At 38.3% G+C, this 16,235-nt stretch overlaps 1 protein-coding gene across 2 annotated transcripts; it reads right to left on the bottom strand.

Moving 5' to 3' along the window:
- Positions 1–8,023: 8,023 nt before the first annotated feature.
- Atg13 (Autophagy-related 13) lies at positions 8,024–15,640 on the bottom strand. Of its 2 annotated transcripts, none has more exons than XM_046613199.2 (5): positions 14,393–15,640; positions 12,400–12,748; positions 11,906–12,089; positions 11,047–11,377; positions 8,024–10,265 (listed from the first exon to the last, which is right to left on the bottom strand). In XM_046613199.2, exons 1-5 carry the CDS (start codon positions 14,588–14,590, stop codon positions 10,053–10,055), a joined length of 1,275 nt encoding a protein of 424 aa, XP_046469155.1. In that variant the 5' UTR covers positions 14,591–15,640; the 3' UTR covers positions 8,024–10,052. The 2 variants fall into 2 exon arrangements, with proteins under 2 accessions (XP_046469155.1, XP_046469154.1); XM_046613198.2 differs by having other exon boundaries at positions 11,038–11,377; positions 14,393–15,635.
- Between the last annotated feature and the right edge of the window lie 595 nt (positions 15,641–16,235).

Raw genomic sequence — 16,235 nt, 5'->3', positions numbered from 1 at the left:
AATCTGTGAATAAAGAAATTGATCGATCGCTGAACCCATCGCTTTTCATCAGAATCCAGTACAATATGTGATGATTTAGTATTAAGTCTTATGATCTCTCCCTCAGCTCAGGGACTTACTGTAAGACGTAACATTCGCAAAGGAAAATAGCTGACCACTTTGGATTCTTATTTATATTATAGATAATTTTCAATAGTCCTGAAATAAACTTTGAAATGCGCGGTGTCGGCAAAATTTTGCCTGGGGAATCGATTGTACGCAGTCCGAATTCGCCTGAAGAGTTACAGCCAAAAACCGCAGAATTTTGTTCGTAATTTCTCTGCTGCTTGTCTTTTGCTCTTTTCGCTGCGTTTTCTGAGTTCCTGGGGATCCAATAGTCAGAAATGGGTCATACAAATCGAATCTGAGACAAAAAATTTTTGGTTGAAAAATCAAAAAAAAGTAAGGCTAACCCCTTTGCATTTTTGGCGAAAATTTTGGCGATTTTGAAAAGTGCCGGAATGAATTCTTTCATGCACTGTTCCGACGTAATTTTGCGAGAGAAATCGATTGGGCGCAGTCCCAATAGGCTGCGATCAACAGAACAAGAGTTACAGCCAAAAAACCTGAACCTGTGTTTTCGACATTTTTCAGCAGGTGCTTTTTCCTTCGTAACTTCTCTCCTGTTCATCCAACGCTCCTTTCGCTGCGTTTTCTGAGTTCCTGGGGGTCCAATTGGTCGGGCAAGAGTCATACGAATCAATTCTGAGAAGAAAATTTTTTTGGTCAAAAAAAAAGGAAGGTTAACCCCTTTGCATTTTTGGCGAAACTTTTGGCGATTTTAAAAAGTGCCGAAATGAATTCTTTCATGCACTGTTCCGACGTAATTTGCGAGAGAAATCGATTGGGTGCAGTCCCAATAGGCTGCGATCAACAGAACAAGAGTTACAGCCAAAAAACCTGAACCTGTGTTTTCGAAATTATCCAGCAGGTGCTTTTTCCTTCGTAACTTCTCTCCTGTTCATCCAACGCTCCTTTCGCTGCGTTTTCTGAGTTCCTGGGGGTCCAATTGGTCGGGCAAGAGTCATACGAATCAATTCTGAGACGAAAATTTTTTTGGTCAAAAAAAAAGGGAGGTTAACCCCTTTGCATTTTTGGCGAAAATTTTGGCGATTTTGAAAAGTGCCGGAATGAATTCTTTTATGCACTGTTCCGACGTAATTTTGCGAGAGAAATCGATTGGGCGCAGTCCCAATAGGCTGCGATCAACAGAACAAGAGTTACAGCCAAAAAACCTGAACCTGTGTTTTCGACATTTTCCAGCAGGTGCTTTTTCCTTCGTAACTTCTCTCCTGTTCATCCAACGCTCCTTTCGCTGCGTTTTCTGAGTTCCTGGGGGTCCAATTGGTCGGGCAAGAGTCATACGAATCAATTCTGAGACGAAAATTTTTTTGGTCAAAAAAAAAGGGAGGTTAACCCCTTTGCATTTTTGGCGAAAATTTTGGCGATTTTGAAAAGTGCCGGAATGAATTCTTTCATGCACTGTTCCGACGTAATTTTGCGAGAGAAATCGATTGGGCGCAGTCCCAAAAGGCTGCGATCAACAGAACAAGAGTTACAGCCAAAAAACCTGAACCTGTGTTTTCGACATTTTTCAGCAGGTGCTTTTTCCTTCGTAACTTCTCTCCTGTTCATCCAACGCTCTTTTCGCTGCGTTTTCCGAGTTCCTGAGGGTCCAATTAGTCAGGAAAAGGTCATTCAAATCAAATCTGAGACCAAAAATTTTCAGCTTCAAAAATGAAGAAAAAGTAAGGCTAACCCCTTTGCATTTTTGGCGAAAATTTTGGCGATTTTGAAAAGTGCCGGAATGAATTCTTTCATGCACTGTTCCGACGTAATTTTGCGAGAGAAATCGATTGGGCGCAGTCCCAATAGGCTGCGATCAACAGAACAAGAGTTACAGCCAAAAAACCTGAACCTGTGTTTTCGACATTTTTCAGCAGGTGCTTTTTCCTTCGTAACTTCTCTCCTGTTCATCCAAGGCTCCTTTCGCTGCGTTTTCTGAGTTCCTGGGGGTCCAATTAGTAGGAAAAGGGTCACACAAACCGAATCTGAGACCAAAAATTTTTCAGTCGAAAAATGAAAAAAAAGTAAGGCTAACCCCTTTTCATTTTTGACGAAAATTTTGGCGATTTTGAAAAGTGCCGGAATAAATTCTTTTATGCACTGTTCCGACGTAATTTTGCGAGAGAAATCGATTGGGCGCAGTCCCAATAGGCTGCGATCAACAGAACAAGAGTTACAGCAAAAAAACCTGGACCTGTGTTTTCGACATTTTCCAGCAGGTGCTTTTTCCTTCGTAACTTCTCTCCTGTTCATCCAACGCTCCTTTCGCTGCGTTTTCTGAGTTCCTGGGGGTCCAATTGGTCGGGCAAGAGTCATACGAATCAATTCTGAGACGAAAATTTTTTTGGTCAAAAAAAAAGGAAGGTTAACCCCTTTGCATTTTTGGCGAAAATTTTGGCGATTTTGAAAAGTGCCGGAATGAATTCTTTCATGCACTGTTCCGACGTAATTTTGCGAGAGAAATCGATTGGGCGCAGTCCCAATAGGCTGCGATCAACAGAACAAGAGTTACAGCCAAAAAACCTGAACCTGTGTTTTCGACATTTTTCAGCAGGTGCTTTTTCCTTCGTAACTTCTCTCCTGTTCATCCAACGCTCCTTTCGCTGCGTTTTCTGAGTTCCTGGGGGTCCAATTAGTCGGAAAAGGGTCACACAAATCGAATCTGAGACCAAAAATTTTTCGGTCGAAAAATGAAAAAAAAGTAAGGCTAACCATTTTTCATTTTTGACGAAAATTTTGGCGATTTTGAAAAGTGCCGGAATAAATTCTTTTATGCACTGTTCCGACGTAATTTTTCGAGAGAAATCGATTGGGCGCAGTCCCAATAGGCTGCGATCAACAGAACAAGAGTTACAGCCAAAAAACCTGGACCTGTGTTTTCGACATTTTCCAGCAGGTGCTTTTTCCTTCGTCACTTCTCTCCTGTTCATCCAACGCTCCTTTCGCTGCGTTTTCTGAGTTCCTGGGGGTCCAATTGGTCGGGCAAGAGTCATACGAATCAATTCTGAGACGAAAATTTTTTTGGTCAAAAAAAAAGGGAGGTTAACCCCTTTGCATTTTTGGCGAAAATTTTGGCGATTTTGAAAAGTGCCGGAATGAATTCTTTTATGCACTGTTCCGACGTAATTTTGCGAGAGAAATCGATTGGGCGCAGTCCCAATAGGCTGCGATCAACAGAACAAGAGTTACAGCCAAAAAACCTGAACCTGTGTTTTCGACATTTTCCAGCAGGTGCTTTTTCCTTCGTAACTTCTCTCCTGTTCATCCAACGCTCCTTTCGCTGCGTTTTCTGAGTTCCTGGGGGTCCAATTGGTCGGGCAAGAGTCATACGAATCAATTCTGAGACGAAAATTTTTTTGGTCAAAAAAAAAGGGAGGTTAACCCCTTTGCATTTTTGGCGAAAATTTTGGCGATTTTGAAAAGTGCCGGAATGAATTCTTTCATGCACTGTTCCGACGTAATTTTGCGAGAGAAATCGATTGGGCGCAGTCCCAAAAGGCTGCGATCAACAGAACAAGAGTTACAGCCAAAAAACCTGAACCTGTGTTTTCGACATTTTTCAGCAGGTGCTTTTTCCTTCGTAACTTCTCTCCTGTTCATCCAACGCTCTTTTCGCTGCGTTTTCCGAGTTCCTGAGGGTCCAATTAGTCAGGAAAAGGTCATTCAAATCAAATCTGAGACCAAAAATTTTCAGCTTCAAAAATGAAGAAAAAGTAAGGCTAACCCCTTTGCATTTTTGGCGAAAATTTTGGCGATTTTGAAAAGTGCCGGAATGAATTCTTTCATGCACTGTTCCGACGTAATTTTGCGAGAGAAATCGATTGGGCGCAGTCCCAATAGGCTGCGATCAACAGAACAAGAGTTACAGCCAAAAAACCTGAACCTGTGTTTTCGACATTTTTCAGCAGGTGCTTTTTCCTTCGTAACTTCTCTCCTGTTCATCCAAGGCTCCTTTCGCTGCGTTTTCTGAGTTCCTGGGGGTCCAATTAGTAGGAAAAGGGTCACACAAACCGAATCTGAGACCAAAAATTTTTCAGTCGAAAAATGAAAAAAAAGTAAGGCTAACCCCTTTTCATTTTTGACGAAAATTTTGGCGATTTTGAAAAGTGCCGGAATAAATTCTTTTATGCACTGTTCCGACGTAATTTTGCGAGAGAAATCGATTGGGCGCAGTCCCAATAGGCTGCGATCAACAGAACAAGAGTTACAGCAAAAAAACCTGGACCTGTGTTTTCGACATTTTCCAGCAGGTGCTTTTTCCTTCGTAACTTCTCTCCTGTTCATCCAACGCTCCTTTCGCTGCGTTTTCTGAGTTCCTGGGGGTCCAATTGGTCGGGCAAGAGTCATACGAATCAATTCTGAGACGAAAATTTTTTTGGTCAAAAAAAAAGGAAGGTTAACCCCTTTGCATTTTTGGCGAAAATTTTGGCGATTTTGAAAAGTGCCGGAATGAATTCTTTCATGCACTGTTCCGACGTAATTTTGCGAGAGAAATCGATTGGGCGCAGTCCCAATAGGCTGCGATCAACAGAACAAGAGTTACAGCCAAAAAACCTGAACCTGTGTTTTCGACATTTTTCAGCAGGTGCTTTTTCCTTCGTAACTTCTCTCCTGTTCATCCAACGCTCCTTTCGCTGCGTTTTCTGAGTTCCTGGGGGTCCAATTAGTCGGAAAAGGGTCACACAAATCGAATCTGAGACCAAAAATTTTTCGGTCGAAAAATGAAAAAAAAGTAAGGCTAACCATTTTTCATTTTTGACGAAAATTTTGGCGATTTTGAAAAGTGCCGGAATAAATTCTTTTATGCACTGTTCCGACGTAATTTTTCGAGAGAAATCGATTGGGCGCAGTCCCAATAGGCTGCGATCAACAGAACAAGAGTTACAGCCAAAAAACCTGGACCTGTGTTTTCGACATTTTCCAGCAGGTGCTTTTTCCTTCGTCACTTCTCTCCTGTTCATCCAACGCTCCTTTCGCTGCGTTTTCTGAGTTCCTGGGGGTCCAATTGGTCGGGCAAGAGTCATACGAATCAATTCTGAGACGAAAATTTTTTTGGTCAAAAAAAAAGGGAGGTTAACCCCTTTGCATTTTTGGCGAAAATTTTGGCGATTTTGAAAAGTGCCGGAATGAATTCTTTCATGCACTGTTCCGACGTAATTTTGCGAGAGAAATCGATTGGGCGCAGTCCCAATAGGCTGCGATCAACAGAACAAGAGTTACAGCCAAAAAACCTGGACCTGTGTTTTCGACATTTTCCAGCAGGTGCTTTTTCCTTCGTCACTTCTCTCCTGTTCATCCAACGCTCCTTTCGCTGCGTTTTCTGAGTTCCTGGGGGTCCAATTGGTCGGGCAAGAGTCATACGAATCAATTCTGAGACGAAAATTTTTTTGGTCAAAAAAAAGGAAGGTTAACCCCTTTGCATTTTTGGCGAAAATTTTGGCGATTTTGAAAAGTGCCGGAATAAATTCTTTCATGCACTGTTCCGACGTAATTTTGCGAGAGAAATCGATTGGGCGCAGTCCCAATAGGCTGCGATCAACAGAACAAGAGTTACAGCCGAAAAACGTGAACCTGTGTTTTCGACATTTTTCGGCAGGTGCTTTTCCTTCGTAACTTTTCTCCTGTTCATCCAACGCTCTTTTCGCTGCGTTTTCCGAGTTCCTGAGGGTCCAATTAGTCAGGAAAAGGTCATTCAAATCAAATCTGAGACCAAAAATTTTCGGCTTCAAAAATGAAAAAAAGTAAGGCTAACCCCTTTGCATTTTTGGCGAAAATTTTGGCGATTTTGAAAAGTGCCGGAATGAATTCTTTCATGCACTGTTCCGACGTAATTTTGCGAGAGAAGTCGATTGGGCGCAATCCCAATAGGCTGCGATCAACAGAACAAGAGTTACAGCCAAAAAACCTGAACCTGTGTTTTCGACATTTTCCAGCAGGTGCTTTTTCCTTCGTAACTTCTCTCCTGTTCATCCAACGCTCCTTTCGCTGCGTTTTCTGAGTTCCTGGGGGTCCAATTGGTCGGGCAAGAGTCATACGAATCAATTCTGAGACGAAAATTTTTTTGGTCAAAAAAAAAGGGAGGTTAACCCCTTTGCATTTTTTGCGACAATTTTGGCGATTTTGGAAAGTGCCGGAATAAATTCTTCCATACACTGTTCCGACGTAATTTTGCGAGAGAAATTGATTAGGCGCAGTCCCAATAGGCTGCGATCAACAGAACAAAAGTTACAGCCAAAAAACATGAACCCGTGTTTTCGACATTTTTCAGCAAGTGCTTTTTTCTTCGTAATTTCTCTCCTGTTCATCCAACACTCTTTTCGCTGCGTTTTCCGAGTTCCTGGGGGTCCAATTAGTCAGAAACTGGTCATACAAGTCGAATCTGAGACGAAAAATTTCTTGGTTGAAAAATCAAAAAAAAAGTAAGGCTAACCCCTTTGCATTTTTGGCGAAAATTTTGGTGATTCTGAAAATTGCTGGAATAAATTCATTGTGGCACTATTCCGACGTAATTACGTGAGAGAAAACGAATGGTTGCAGTCCCAATACGCTGCGAGCAACGAATAAAAAGTTACAGCCAAAAAACGTCAGATTTCGTTGGTGATTTCTCTGCTGCTGGTGTTGCGGCGTTTTTCTTGCCTCTTCAGAATTCTTTGGGGTCCAATTAGACTAGGAAGTGACGCTCAAACCTGGATCGAAGAGTTTTTGGTTCAGAAACAGGAAGGTTTCGAGTTTGGACTTTTCACAGTTACATCTTTGCTTAGGTCTTTCACATTTTCACCGCCCCGATGGCTAAATGTATTGTACTCGTCATCAGAATACAATGCCCAAATTTAAGTGGCCGAGATTTCTTCACCTTGACATCAAAGCCTTTTCTAATAAATTTTTCCGTGTCCACCTTGAACGAAGTCAGTGAGTTGGTAATTGACTTATAATAATGATCTAGAATGTCTTCTAAATTATCGTCTAATACTGTGCTTCGAACTGTTAATAATAAAAAGTAAATCAGATCCTTGGCTCCAGAATCATAGTAACCAAACTGAGAGACGATGATTTTAATACCAATTGGCTTAGAATTTCCGTCGTATTCAAACAGCGTACTGTTAGATCAAAATCACCATGCGTCATTGTGCCCCGTGGCTCTGATGGTTTTAAAAGTCGGTAATCAACCTCGTACTTATATTTCAAAAAAAAATATCATCAATACAAATAATGTATGGCTTTACTCCTGGAATTTGTTTGAAAATATCATGTACTTGTCTCAGCCCATATTTCACAGTCTGCATTGTTGTATCATTTTCTTAATGTACTAACGCAGGCATAACTCAATCTTTGAAAGATTCAAGATTTTTCCATTTTATGGAAATGGTTATAGCATATAATTCTTTGTCATTCTTTGATACAAATTAAGTCTTCAAATATCAAGGCTCGTTTTCATGAACCAATAGTACGAAACATATTTTTCTACTCACCTAACGTTACCTAAATATATTGTACAACTATAAAATAAGTTTTTAAAACTATCTTAACAAGATAAAATATTGTGACACCAATATTTCAATAAATATAATAATTAAGTTCTAATTTCGATAATTTATCAATTAAGCATCAATAAAAAATATTGCTCGCAATATATTTTTGCATGAAAACGAGCCTTAAAACTTTGATTTTATAAAATTGTTCAATATTTTATTCACGTTACTTTAAAATACATTCATGGAATTAATGGAAATCGTGAAATTACACAACGCAATGATTTATTGTATATTAACAATTCTTAGTAATCTCAGAAAGGTTCATTAGACCATAGGGAAGACCGGGGCGAGTTGGTACACGAGGCGAGTCATTGCCTTGTAGTTTTTATGTGACTTCAGAATTTTCGTTTCAATTCTTAATCATTAAAATAAACTTAACCACAATACTTTTGAAATTTTGAAAATATATTTGTGTTATATAAATGTCATTTGAATATAGACAGCACAGGTGACTTCTGTTCTATGGATTTTCTCAGAATAAAAAAAACTGATCGCTTCGGAGCGATTTGGTACAATTTTTTGTGTCAAGGCTTTTGGTACTGACTCCTCTCAAGTATTGGTTGTTAGAACAGAATTCAACAATAATTTTTAGCAAACCTAACCTTGATCTGAAATCGATAAACGAATTGTATGAATTTTTTAAATACAATCACGAGTACTTATCAATTTTTATAAAATGATTCTCAATTTAAATTTTAATTTCACCCACCGAAAAATCTGTCCCGAATCCGCGACTGTCGACTATACTTGAAAGAAATTGAAACTATGCTCAATTGTTTCCTTGTGCAAAATCACGTCGATATAGCATCTGAATAGATTTATAGAGTAGCTTAATTAATAACGAGTTGCAGTAAAAGTCACAAGACATATTATGATTCAGAGTTTCTATCATGTACCATAAGCAATTTATACTGATACGTGCGACACATTTCTATATCTGTATAATGTACATAAAGCTATACTTGTTGTAATTGTGAATTCATGCTGACAAAAGTTCTTTTATTTTTAAACAGTCTCAATATAATAACAGATGCCCAATCAATGTCGATCTCCGTTCAACATCTCGCTTTCAATGCTCTTGTCAATTTCAGAATATATCACATGTCTAATTGAAAAAGCAAACGTTGACGTTGCGAACTTTCTTCATTGTTAATCTGATTCTGATTCTGATTTGTTAACGAGATTTCAATAGTCTCATGAAATAAACTGTTTTGACTGATACATTTGACATTCATTCCTTATATGTTTAAAATCATCCATTTATAATTTGGTTATAAAATCAAAAAATAAAAATATGATTCTGTACATAATTCTACATACTAACTCGATATCGTACCATATTAACCTTCGACCGGTTACACGGAAAGTTGTTGCTTGTAAAAACATCTCATAAAAATTGATTCACAATATCAATACGTATGCGTGTGTATACTATATACGTAACTCAAATCACTTGTTTAAAACATATCATATACAACATAATTCATATCATAGAAAGTAAGGTATTTACAGTAATAATTTATGAACCAAAAAATAAATTCCAAAGTAGAAAAATAAATAATTTTCAACAAACAATATTAAATCAGGTCATATCGTAAATCTTAAATAATTTTATTCGAGTTTTCCGAAGTTTACGACTTTAGACAGAAAAGTCTAACGTTTATGAGAAAACAAAATGAACCAACCTGACAGATGTCTAAAGTATGTATAAGCGAATAGTTAGAGTTCTATAAAACCCTGTTATCGTTAGACAGAACAAGAACGAATGGAAGAGAAAAAGAGTGAGGAAGAGTAGGAGTTGATCAGACTATTGGTAAATGGCCTTTATTTCGCATGTGATGTAATGTGATAGAATTCATTTTTGTCCTGAATCTAATTATCCTTCACACGTGTCTGTTGCAATTAAATGCTACTAGCGCCGTGCGATTTGCAAGTACAAAGAATTTTACTTCTGGCGTTTAGCGTGAATGAATATAAATAAAAGATTCGTCTCTAATTACTCATTTCGGACTTAGCCAAGGAGAATAAGATCGCAATATTTGAGACTTGTGATACGATAAAAAAAAATCGTCTCTGCAAATTAACCACACGTTGTGTGTCATAATATTAAAATATTCGTATGTTTGAAATTGTTATCTGAAAACAATCAACTGGTCAAGTATTTTAGTTTTGCAAAATCGCACTTATAAGCTTGTAACATGTTAAATTTTAATTATATACATATAAGTATATTCATATCGACCGTTCAACATCGTTAATTTTTTTATATCATCTCCGTCTAATCAAACAATACATAAATACGCTTAAAATTTAATAAAAACAATTTGATTGTTTGAAATTCCTTTAACCGAATTCTTTGGAATTACTGCTAAAAATGATCCACCAAATGTTACCTATCTTTTGTTTTAATTTATTTCAGTTATTGTTCTCTGTGTGGCAAAGCGACGATAAAACATCTTCATAATGATGCATGTGTGTCTCAAATGTTTCCAACTGCTCCGTGAGATCTCCTACTTGCTCAGCAAGTGTTCTCTCTTCAGTGAAAGCTTGAAGCTGCGGGGCGCTTTGACACTCTCGATAAAATGTGCCAAGATCACTGTTCGCGTTCGTACCGGCGAATGGTGTTTTCTGAAAAAAATATACGATGCCATCATTTTCACTTTTGCATCAATGATAAGATCTGAATAATGTAAATAAAGATAATAATGTTGACAATGAATTTAATTCAATAAAAAAAATTTTTAAACAACTCAATATGCTTGCAAAATTAGAGTTAACTCAACATCACGACACGCATAGAATGCACTTTTCTTAAACCAGTTTATGTTATCGCATTAATGGGTATCGCTATTATTATTCACATTCGCTTTGGTTTCGAACGTAATTCATTGTTAAGTTATTCAACAACGGCCCACAACCTGATGGAATTCATTCAACTATTGCATCCAGCTGGGTACTTATCAGCTACTATTTATTCATGCAGTAAAATGAGTTTGCAATTATTATCTTGGCCAAAGGTCCACGACATTTCAAAGCAATGTTAATAGATTGACTTCCTGGTATTCATTTTTATTCATTTGCCTGTTTGGCAGTGAATTACTACCGTCACTTTATACAGCAGTAAACGTTTGACACAGTATTATCAGTCGATCACCTTCCCATTCTCTGACTTGACATATGGAAACATAAATTATTAGGCCAAAGAGCACGACTGAAATTAGGCTATGGTAACTAGTTTTTCCCTAAAAAATTTGATGTTTATAAATTTCATCACAGATGTTAAATGATGATATTGAGAGTTTGATATTTTTGCACAAACGTAGCATTTGTGTTAATCTTTGGTGAGAAAATTAATAGATAATTGAGCGAAAGTGTTAATGCAACAAAAATAAGTAATTACCAAGTCTACCATAATGAAATCGTCGTTTGCGCTCATCATAGAACAGCTGCTCCGCCTCGATCCATTTTGCGAATTACATTTCGGCGTCGAATTGCCATTTAAGGTTTTTTCCGAGTTGCCATTATTGTTGTCCGTTTGTGGCGCAGTAGTTCCTGACGGAGGCGGGATTACTGGCTCTTCAGTGGATGGAATTGGCGGTGGAGAAGTCTGACGTGGAGTCAGAAGAGCACTGAACGGAACATCTGGTATAACCAGATCCTCTTCATTCACAGTCACTTTCTTGTTAACTGCGAATGCGCCAACTTTTGCCGTGTCACTCAAGGAAGTATTGTTCTCTTCGCTAAAAACATAAAAATATTCCGTTGTTAGCTTAAATCGTCTTTAAATTTTCCCACAAAGTTACACTTGACTTACAGATTTGAGTGAAAAATTGCACAACCGCAACTTATTAGCAATAGGTAAAGAGAAAGAAGGAATGAATAAAGGAAAATGTGAAAAATTTACTAATGGCTAAAAATAATCTGTAAATTCATGAACGTTTGGTTAAGCTATGACCACAGCAGTTCTGTTCAATGAAATTATGCAACAATAAACTGTCGAGTAATGTTGTCAGTTATTTGAAGTATGCATATTATGCTTATGACGCAGGTTTCAGTAACAAGCGAGGTGAAAGGTCAAAAAGAAAAGACGTCATTACGTCAAATAAAGTGAGCAGTATTCGGAACAACAACCTGGATCTAAGTTTACAAGATCAATAAAACAGAAAGAGCAACAGTAGCAATTTCTGCTTTGACACATAAACCTGTTTTAAATAGTATAAATAATATCTTAACATTTCATTATGTACGAGATTTTCGTTGAGACAAACCTTTGATGGTAGCGAACATGTCTCGGGCTAAGATCTGAGTGAAAGTGATCACTCTTCAGCATTACAAGGTCCCGACCAGTATGAGTAGGAGAAATTGTCATTTTGGTTCTATACGATAAAGATATTTGGATAGTTCCAACCGGAGTATAGACCTGGCCAACTCTGACGTGCTTGTAGTTATCACCTAGAATTGAATAAAACATGAGTTGCTGTACACCTGCATTATCTAGCGTAGTCAAAATACTGGATTTTTTGTTCCAAGAGATAAACAACTAGTTGAATTATTTTTTCTTATTTACAAATTATGAACGGCTCATAATGTTAGCTAACGAACAAAAGTGTGTCATGAAAACAACTTTTTTCACACTTCGTCGTTGTATTAATGAAGCAACAATACTGCAAATTTGGTGTTGCATTGGTATTGTGTGATGTGAGAGAAAAAATTGAGTCCTTGAATTTACTGTAACTTTGCCAAATGACTATTGAAAACTTACCCAATGTATGAAGCTGCGGCTCTCCCATGTAAATCCTATAGCAAATAACGTAAGAATCGGGTCCTTGTCTCCGACTCAGTTTGTAAGCCGGCGTCACCCTGGTCACCGAAAGTAAGGACTTCAACAGAATACCCATTCTGTTATAAACCGTGTAAGTTATTCTGACCTCGGGGTCACTTTGTTCCGGTAGGACGCCAAGGCTCCATGTCTCCAGGACCATGGTGTCTCCTTCGATCGTGCGTAGAGATATTTCCACACACAGAGGAATCCTGAAATTGACTGTTTCCCCGCACAGAGCCTTCTTGGCCTCTGTGAGAACTTCGGGCAGGTCTTGTATCGCCAGGTTGAACTTAAAAGAAAAATGATATGCCTGAGATTATTAAACCGCAAATTCAATCAAGTAATGGAAAATTTCTTGTAAATTACTAGCTGTGGGTTTAAAAAAACGCTGACCAAAAATTATCCAGAGTGCTTATTAAAGAATGTTTCAGTCGTCTCTCATACCGAGATGGAATCTCTAAAGTGAAAGGAAAATTAATATCTCCCATTAACTAATCCGCATGAGACCAATGAATTCGTTAAACATAATAAACCCAATCGCGTTTTAAGACTAATCACTTCTCAGTATTATTTAATACAAGTAATTTCTGTTAATTACATCCGTCAAGATTACAAGTGATTCCGTTGTACGGAAAATATTCATTCACAATGTTTGACGGAGTTTGAGAAAGTTACAACCTCTGTGTGAATGCCGCATGTCGATTGCCAGTATCTTAGTAATGATAAAGTATAGATTTTCTCTTTTGTACGTAAGCAAGTTGAATTATAAAATTAGAGAGTAACGTAAGAAGCAGGAAAGGCAAATATTTATACATGTATACTTAACAGGTAATAAACATGAATAAAGTAACACAAAGAGAAGACGTTCGTTGCAAACATTGATTTTCAAAGTTCGCGGAACTCACTTGATTTGTCACGTAAAGAAATTACGCATTTTCTCCACATGTTCCATCAAATGATAATAGAACTGTTTTTAAATTTTGTGAAAGAAGCGCACCGCAGCAAAATGGAACTTGATCTCAGAAATCTGATGTGAACGGATCTATCGCAGAAGATTACGTAGCTCAGGAAACAAATGTTTCAATAACAGTTGAAACATCGATGTATAAATTATAAAGAATAGATTTTAAAATCAATCTCAGCTTTTGCAACAAACGAACGTGATCCATACTTAACGAAGGAGAGTCGGAAATTTATTCCACGCCTCATCACCTGGACAAATACGATTACATAGCCGATTGCGACGAGAATTATGCAAAATCTTTTTATCTCTCTCGCTCTACAAATTTATCACATGTTTGTACAGATTTTTTTTTTACATTTATATGCATGGGCACTGAATTAATCCAGTACAAGACAGAATAACAATTAATCTTTTTCAATTCTAATTATTAACTGTTTGTCGCAGTAACATATGGTTGAAGCTGACATTGAAACCCTCAAGGCTCCGGACAATAAAAATTCATGATCCGAATGAAAGCGTGTTGCGCCGATGAAAAAGAAAATGAAATATGACTCATAAGGTTTAATTACGGAAGACTGTTTTCTACGAAAGCTAAAACTTTGCCGTCGAACAACACTTAAAAGGAGGAAAACTATTCGAGGTAGCGATAGAAATATACTTGTCACATTCCTACATACAGAATAAACAAACGTGGCGCAATATTCAGAGTCTGTTGAACTCCGTTTAAGCCTTGTGACGGTGACACGACTTCCGTGTTCATACATCGAAAGAATTAACCGTCTCATTCTATATAATTGAGATGTTAAATTGATGCTAAGTAAGTCATACGTTGGGTCGCAATGGAATAATTTTAGTTTCATTTATGCCGAGCAACGAATGAAGCGCGTCGATTACGTATGACGAGGATTTATAGCGTCGTTCTGCTTGAGTAAAAGAAAACCGAATGCAAATCGTAAAAGGTGAACTTACCCAATCAGTGCCGGATGAATTCGGCTTGCATTTCGTGTTAACTTTCTGGCCTAACCTCGATTGCACGATGATTTGCGCCGCCTTTAGACCAAGGAATTTAGTGAACTTGTCCAAGTCTTTTTTGTCCTGCATGTTGAGTTCAGCATTTGACATGTTGCGGCTCGGTATTTGTTCACGTTGATTCACATGTATTCGCATTTTAAATCACCACCACGTATCATAGTTTCCACAGTCAGTTTTGAGGACAGGTACGAAGCACTCCTTAGAAGCACTCGGCATTGGCTTGTGTAACAAGCTCTCTAAAAGGTCTCGAACGTTTTTCCACACACTGGTCGACTAATCGCCAATACCAAATACACGCGATCGTAAGCGTCAGATTTCTACCGTAATCACGTTTTATCTTAGTTTTACATCTGCGTTATTTCGCCAACGAACAAACGTCACGTCCGGGAAATTCTCAGCGGAGGAAATTCCTCTGTCCACGTTGAAATTTCTCGCACTTACACTACACGACTCTCTCAAACTCCCCATCAACCGTCAACCACTCCCACACGCGGCAGCCAAGCGACTGCGCATTCGTTCTGCGCCTGTCTAAAATTTAACCGGAGAAATTCGAATCATTCGAAATTTGAAATGGATTTTCGATCGAAAACGCAGCAACCGTGTTTTATGATCTATTAATTGAAGTTTTATCAGCTTGAAAGCGACTCTTTGATGAAATACAACAATGCAATAAGTAAGCAAAATATTTTCCTATTCTCGATCAATTTATTCTTCGGTATTACGTAGAATATCGCACATTCCACGGAACGATAAGAATGTATATGTTAAGTGAACTAAGATACCGATTATTCGACTCACTTCACTGTGGTCACTGGGTAGATAAATACTGTATATTATTATACAGTATCCTTTGTACTACCTTTTATAACGGTTCTTCACTTTGCTGGTATAAGTTCATTCAGAGATGTATCCAGGTACATAAACCGTAAAATATTGTCACGTTTCATCCACCGTCCATTAATTTACGATCAATCACTAAACGAAATTGGGATTTCCAAACAATTTATAAACCGTACCGTCGCGTGCCAGTCACCAGGTTTCATTGGAAATTTGATAACGACGTGGAAAAGTAAAGTTGCGCTACGCTGGTTTGCGACAAGAGCAACGGCGGCGAATGCGATCTTGGGACAAACAACGTTCGAGGCCGTCTGTTGGCTCCAAGATGCCTGAGAGCTGGCGCTAGCCGTGCAGCTTACAAGAAGGTTGTATGTGTCATGCTCGGTAGGGGGATACCGAGAAATAAGCAGGTATAACGTGCATACAAATACCTGAGTGTAAGCATGCGTCCCGCACTGTGCGCAAGCGGCGTTTCTATTTTCGATGAATCCGAAATAGAAGCACGGCGTTAGCAAAAATTTTTATGCACGCATGTATTTAGCTCTTGTAGCAGTACTACATTTACCGAGCGAGCAAGCTCAGTCTTTTTCTTCCTTTATTAAATAAACTGGCCCCCTGAAATGCGGTAAATGTGGGAAAAGTGAGATGGGTCATAAAACCACACATTTTATTGACGATTTTCGGAATATGAGTAACTTTACGGAATTCTGCTACGAAAGAGCGACGTACCGTTAAAATTTCAACCTTTTCCATTCGTTTGTTTATTTAATATATCAAGAAAATGGTCAGTTTGCTCGGTGGGTAAGAGTAGAAGTACTATATACCCTTAAACCTATGCAAAGCTGATCGTTGGAAACGAGCACCCTGCCTCAAGAAATTGAAACGCGGCAGCCCGTTCAGCTACACGTTCTTGGATGCAACTGAAGGAATGTGACTACATATG

This window comes from Neodiprion pinetum, chromosome 2 (assembly GCF_021155775.2).
Source record: "Neodiprion pinetum isolate iyNeoPine1 chromosome 2, iyNeoPine1.2, whole genome shotgun sequence".
In the NCBI taxonomy this organism is placed as follows: Eukaryota; Metazoa; Arthropoda; class Insecta; order Hymenoptera; family Diprionidae; genus Neodiprion; species Neodiprion pinetum.
The sequence above is the reverse complement of the archived record's forward strand: the minus strand, read 5'-3'. Positions and strand labels throughout refer to the sequence as shown.